At 44.5% G+C, this 6,000-nt stretch overlaps 1 protein-coding gene across 2 annotated transcripts; it reads right to left on the minus strand.

The window, feature by feature from the left end:
• Window positions 1-415: 415 nt before the first annotated feature.
• Window positions 416-5,237, minus strand: LOC147460424 (endoribonuclease Dicer homolog 1-like). 2 transcript variants are annotated; one of them, XM_086507566.1, is made up of 10 exons: window positions 4,181-5,237; window positions 3,513-3,985; window positions 2,879-2,970; window positions 2,612-2,802; window positions 1,604-2,515; window positions 1,413-1,490; window positions 1,165-1,302; window positions 1,081-1,088; window positions 948-992; window positions 416-862 (listed from the first exon to the last, which is right to left on the minus strand). In XM_086507566.1, exons 1-10 carry the CDS (start codon window positions 4,922-4,924, stop codon window positions 823-825), a joined length of 2,721 nt encoding a protein of 906 aa, XP_086363692.1. In that variant the 5' UTR covers window positions 4,925-5,237; the 3' UTR covers window positions 416-822. The 2 variants fall into 2 exon arrangements, with proteins under 2 accessions (XP_086363692.1, XP_086363686.1); XM_086507560.1 differs by having other exon boundaries at window positions 1,081-1,302.
• Window positions 5,238-6,000: the final 763 nt, after the last annotated feature.

Consider the following 6,000-nt stretch of genomic DNA (forward strand, 5'->3'; position numbering starts at 1 on the left):
ACTCATCGAGTGAATATTGAAATTTATGATTTAGCTGCTAGCTATAGCTCCTGCAACTGTGACGCAGTTTGCTTATCAAGCCATGCCGTGTTTTGGAGGTGCTCGACATGCCAAGGGTCTCTGCTCTCCTTAGAATACCCCTGTTTCTAACAATGACCAAGAGCCTTAAAACATTCCCTGACATTCTCTTGCTACTGTCATGGATACGGAGATTAGGTGTATTGTTTCATATCCAAGCTACACTAGCAGAGGCATTTTTTGATCAAAATCTTCCCATAAACAGACCATCGGCATTGTCACTAGCTGCATTTAAGACCACATGATATGCACTTGACAACATTTTGATGCATTGACAATATCTGGTAGGATTCACAATAGGACCTGGACCCACATTGATTGGCAAAAAAGTCCAATGGAATGAAAATCCTAGCTCAATAAAAGTTGTGCTATTGCAATTCCGAATTTTGAAACCAATCTAATTGTTTACAAGTCCCTCACATATAGCCATGACTAGTACTTAAATGCCTGTATGGGTACACAGACCCAGTGTATTTGCCAGGGCTGGAGTCAACCACATAGCAACGGTGAAGACGAAGTTTACATGATACTCCTTGTGTAGCAAAGCAAACTCCCTTCGGACAATAGACAGGGTTAGCACATGATAGAGGCTCTCCTAAGTCTAAAATAGAGAGCAATGTGCAGTCTGAATATCTGTGTGCTCTTGTCTGTGTATGTGCATGGTGAATGCCAGCACACATGCATGCCATATGCTTGCAGGCCATGACAAGTGGCCCGTGGGCCCTAGTGCTCTGCAGCTTACTCTCAAACCATACAAATAAAAGTTACTCTTGAAGCACGGATCCTGCACACCATCAACTAGTTAGATGCAAAGCAAAAACCCTCATAAAGATATTCAGAATGCCGCCTAAGAACCAGCTCACTCTCACCTAGCAGCAACTCCTTTCCTCGCGTACTTCAAGCTCATGCAATGCCTGTGATCAAAGTAACGAGTGATGCCTCCATAATAAGTAGTGCAGTGATTCTAGCAATGATGCATCTTCAGCATTGAAGAGGTTGTACCTGAATTGCTGCGTACTTCCGGGCAAGGCGTTTTTCCTCATGCCTTGCTCTTGCTATGCTGTTATGATTCACAACAACGTTTACCTCATAGACACCACCCTGAGCAGTTGATTGAATGTCCAATGAGAGAAGCCTTGTCCTGCAAAATTGTGTCAGTTCATTCACAGGATGCATTGAAAACGATCCCGGTTCGGGTAAGGGCTCTAAAAGTGGCCGGACAACCTGCATAAATGAGCAACGAGCCAACCAGGTTGAGATTGAACAATAAATCACAGCCGGTTGCTTGAGAAGTGCCTTCCACAGAACAAGACTAGAACCATGCGAAAACTAACCTTCCAGACCAGCTCACTGTCTAGCTCACAATCAAGAAATATAGCAGCTGCTATGGCTGAAACCAAGTCACACAAACCCTGTAAACAGAACACCGTAAACCTACAATGAGCAAGCTAAATGAAAAACCAGCCCGGCAGGCTCTAAAAAGAACAGAACAAAGAGAGAAATCAATAAGGTGTTTGATGGTTACCCTTGGCACAGGGACTCCTACGAGCCCAAATGCAGGAAAACCATCTCTGTTCAAATTCTCCTTCTCCAACATCAATGCATAAGCCATTATACTCTCTTTATGAGCAGTGTCAAGGCCAGTGATAAAACCATGAAGTCTGTTCCTTACAGCTGCACAAGCCAAGCTCTCTTTGTTGATGACCGATTGCTTCATCTCGTTGACTGTTCCCTCGTCCAATGTTTGATGTGCTGTTAAGAAATGCCTTCCCACGTGGTGTGAGAGAATGCAATCCCCAAGGAATGCTAACCTGGAAAATTGCAAATCACCATCACAGTCCCCTGAGCTGTAGCAAAGGGCTGCAAACACTAGATCACGGTTTTTGAATTGAAAATTGATCTGCCTTTCCAAGTTACCAATCTGCCTTGTTGAAATTGAATTCTTTATTTCAACTCCAATCTTTAAAGGAAGTGAGCATGCAGATTTCTCTGGATACTGGATGGGAATCCGCAGCCACAAAATGGCTTTTACAGCATCTTCAGTTTTTCCATACATAACACATGCACCAACGATCGCCTCAACAACATCTGCCAGAGTTCTCCAAGAAATCCTTTGCCTTCGTAGGCATGCTGACAGAGCCTTGTTTTCCACTTGATGTAGGCGCTCACACATCAGTCCAGGAGGAAGCCATCCCCTTATTTGAAAGGTTTCATTGAACACATAAGGAGTAAGACCAGATTCTTTTGCACATTGAAAAAGTTTCTTGTTCCGCACAAGTGCATGCAGAGAACTTGCCAGATCTTCCTTGCTGAGTGAACTGTCTTTGACATATAAAGCAGCTGCACCCACTAAGGTCAAGTAGCTGTCTCCAACAAGTTCAAACCTTTCATATGACTGATACACATTATATGCTCCAGATGTTAAAGCCTCCTGAAACTAGTTGAGACCAAAAAACCCAAAACACAGCTAAGGTGCTGGAGCTGTAGGAATGACGCACTCTATACGCAACAAATTCTGCCGTGTGCAACATACCTTGAAAGCAGAAATTTGAGCTCCAATCAAATCTCTGAGCTGGGCAGCTAGTAGTGCACTCTCAAGACCATGAAGGATAGATGGTAGCCGGAAAGCCCCCCTCCATAAGGTTCCTTTAAGACCAGCCTGTAGAATACAAACCTCTGGAGGAAGAATGACTCTTTTTGCCTTTGCATTGCACCAGAGAGCTTCTGATGAAAACTTATGTTAGTGGGATCATAAACAAAGGTGACATACAATGCAAAGTCACAACTTTTCATCTCCTACCTTGAGATGGTCGTAGAAGAAAGTTACCAGCACGAGACAGGCTGTACCCTATTAAAAGGGGCTGATACAGGTACTGTAGCTCCACTTTAAACCTGACAAGGTGCAAAAATGACTCATGTTCACATTTCAGTCTGTTTGCTGGCTGCCCCTCCCACCTGTAGTCTCCTACATGCCCTCTCAAACAGCACCAGGAATCAGCATAAGACATCCATGTGAACACAAATTATCCATACCAATTGGGCAACTGCATCACAAGAACAATAACTCACAAGGCATAGTCATCACCAGCGATCAAGATTGCAACAAAAGAAACGCTCTAGCTGTGAAGCTACGTGTCAAAGAATGACAAAATTAAAAACTATCTATGAGCCATCCAAGAAATCCATTGGTGTCACTAAGGGCCTTCTCGTGCAGCTAAGCTGTGCGATCCTATACAATACTGTGCTTTTGAGGACACAAGTTTAAAGTACCTAAGTTTCTTCACTGTTACAGCACTAACCCAAGTTAAGAGCAACGCTACAATCGCAAATGTTACAGAATTGTCAGCATTAGAGTCAATCTCTGCATCTCTTTTAGAGGTCGCCCAATCTTATGCAATAGAGAGCATCCATCAATAGAGAGTATGTCAACAAACCTTTCCTGCCAATAATCTTTGAAAGTCAGGCCAGACTGGTTCCCTTGCATAAAGCTCAAGGCACATAATTCTTTCGCAACTCCAGTGATGAAGCACCTTGAATTCCATGGACCATATGACACAAAGGCATCTATCAGGCCATCCTCTTCATATATTCCACATTTCAGTCTCAGATGTCTCTTCTCATGAGTGGCAGAGTCATTATGCAGGAGCACTTGTGTAGTTACTAAGCCTGGATTGGCTTTATAGAATGCCCATTCTCTCATGTTAAACTTCCAATTTACGAAATTTAAAGCGACAGCCCAATCAATCAATAATGTCACACTGTTTGCTTTTGTTCCCAAATCAGCTTCATCTTTTAACGGTAGAAGATAATAGCCCTTCACTTTGTTTTCTGCACTTACAGTGTTGGATGAGCTCCTCCCACAAATGAAATTGAAAAGCAACCCATTGAATATCTTTGCTGCTTTAACCTGCCCCCAAATGCAAGTAGCACAACAATTAGCTCACAGAATAACTTTTCACTTTTCATGACAACTCTCTGTAGAAATGTGCTTCTGAGTGACGTGTCTATGCACACGCTGTTCTACTTGCAAGAGAGGCTACAAAGTTGCTGGTAGCAAATGAAGCATGGCAGCTCGAATTACTTTATGGTGAAGAAGGCTTACTTGATCAGCTGTGAGCTGGACTATGCCACGAGCAGAGAGATGGGCTATGACACATTCTTGATGTGGAAGGTTGAGTCGGACATAGAAGCGAGTGACAATTTCCTCATCTAGGGCAAAGTGATTGAGAAGGACAAACTGAGTGGGGGGTATGACATTGGTGTGGTCCATTCCTTCATGAAGAACAGGGCAATGAATGGCATAGGCATGCAAGGAGGTTTCTGAACCATTGGTCATCTTGTCATTGCAGTCAGCTGGAGGACGCAGCACATCAGGAAATCCCATCTCGTAGTGATCGACCCCATTTGCTGATGCCCTTTCAACCCTTGTTTCATCCAAGTCAGGGTCAGAACCAGTCTTCTCCAAAGAGGGGCAGGCAGCTGCTGTTTCTGTGTTTTTGTGAGAGGTGGTCTGTGTATCAGACGTAGGAGCTGCGGGCTCTTCGTTTGAGATGAGCTCTGGCGCAACTCTATATTTCCCAGGCAAAACCTTCATCACTTGAACCAGGGCTGCCACCCCATTTCGGTTGCACTCTACGTGTTTGTGAGAAACCCTGGAGTTCGTCAAGATGGGCACCACTGGAGGTTCCGCCATAGCATAACAGGGTGTGCCTTCGAAAGAACAGGGCACACGGGCTTCTCCATCCTCTCGAACAAGAGGCCGCACTACGGCTATCGCGTTTTCGTCGTTCACGCCCGTCCCGTCTTCTGAGGCTGCCAAAGCGAAAGCGTAGTGTTGCAGTACCATGCTATTTGGCGTGCGCTAGCTATGGGAGAGTAGAAACTTCCGTGTACACTGTTGCTGGTGTAGCTGCTATGAGGAGGCCTTCTCTAGAAATCCACGTTGTCGCTGTAGCTGTAAAAGTGGAGCTTATTGCCAAAACAAAAGAATGCGCGTACCACAGAAGAGGCGGGAGCTGGGTTAAACGTAGCTACGGCGATGGCGATGGCGACGGCGACGGCGATGGCGATGGCAGAAGTGAGGTGGTCACGGTGGGCGGGCTCGGCCCACCATCACCACCACTACGATACTCACCCTTCACGCTCTCACGCTGCCTGCCCCCTTTTAGCTCCTTTAAATGAAGTGCTCTGATTTTATTCGCATTCTAAACACAAATCCAGAGACGGTGACATTTTGAGAGAGAGCGCATCAGTTAAGAGCTACTCAGCTATGTAATGAACACCATTCAAACTTCTTGAAATATAGTGAAAGTTCAAACAGAAGTTCCCACAAAGTCATCTATGCTAACATGCTAGGGGTAATAAGGTGGTGGTCACGCGAGGCTCAGTTATCAATAACTCGGGCGCATAACTGAGCTCGCAATGTGGTCATGCATATCCTATTGAGCCAGCTCAGTATTATCAAGCATACTTGTAAATGTGCCGATTTTGGCATAGTGGCACTAAGGGGTGTTTGTAATACATTTAATGCAGGCAACGTTCAAAGGAATCAACGTTCTCCCCTCTAGATGCTCTCTTCTCTCTACCTGATAGCAAAGGTAATATCCTCCTTGTAGCTTTTGTTGACTGCCACATGCAGGTAGTTGTTGATAATTGTGCTCACGCATGATCATGACCATGGCTCACTCATTCAATGTGCAGGAGGCTTAGTAATCTCAATTACCCAAATGGATAATTGAGCCCTCATGCGACCATAGCCTAAAACAATCCATTTTCCTTAAAGATTTTAAACCTTATGTTGGACACAATGATCTTCACTCGCACAGTGGATTTAGAGAAAACCGTGCAACTCCACAATGACACTTTTCAAGACATCATAGAGTATATGCATGTCCATATACTCAAATATGCAACAAATTTTGA

This window comes from Adiantum capillus-veneris, chromosome 3 (assembly GCF_014529385.1).
Source record: "Adiantum capillus-veneris isolate H3 chromosome 3, ASM1452938v2, whole genome shotgun sequence".
NCBI classification, from domain to species: domain Eukaryota; kingdom Viridiplantae; phylum Streptophyta; class Polypodiopsida; order Polypodiales; family Pteridaceae; genus Adiantum; species Adiantum capillus-veneris.

What these genes read in the sequence shown, in the direction of transcription:
- LOC147460424 (XM_086507560.1), bottom strand. Translation starts at nt 4,924, where the DNA reads ATGGTACTGCAACACTACGCTTTCGCTTTGGCAGCCTCAGAAGACGGG. An exon ending in TCCAGCTCACAGCTGATCAA is followed by an intron (nt 3,986 to 4,180) that starts GTAAGCCTTCTT and finishes ATTTGGGGGCAG; the next exon opens with GTTAAAGCAGCAAAGATATT. An exon ending in TAGGAGTCCCTGTGCCAAGG is followed by an intron (nt 1,491 to 1,603) that starts GTAACCATCAAA and finishes TTCTGTTTACAG; the next exon opens with GGTTTGTGTGACTTGGTTTC.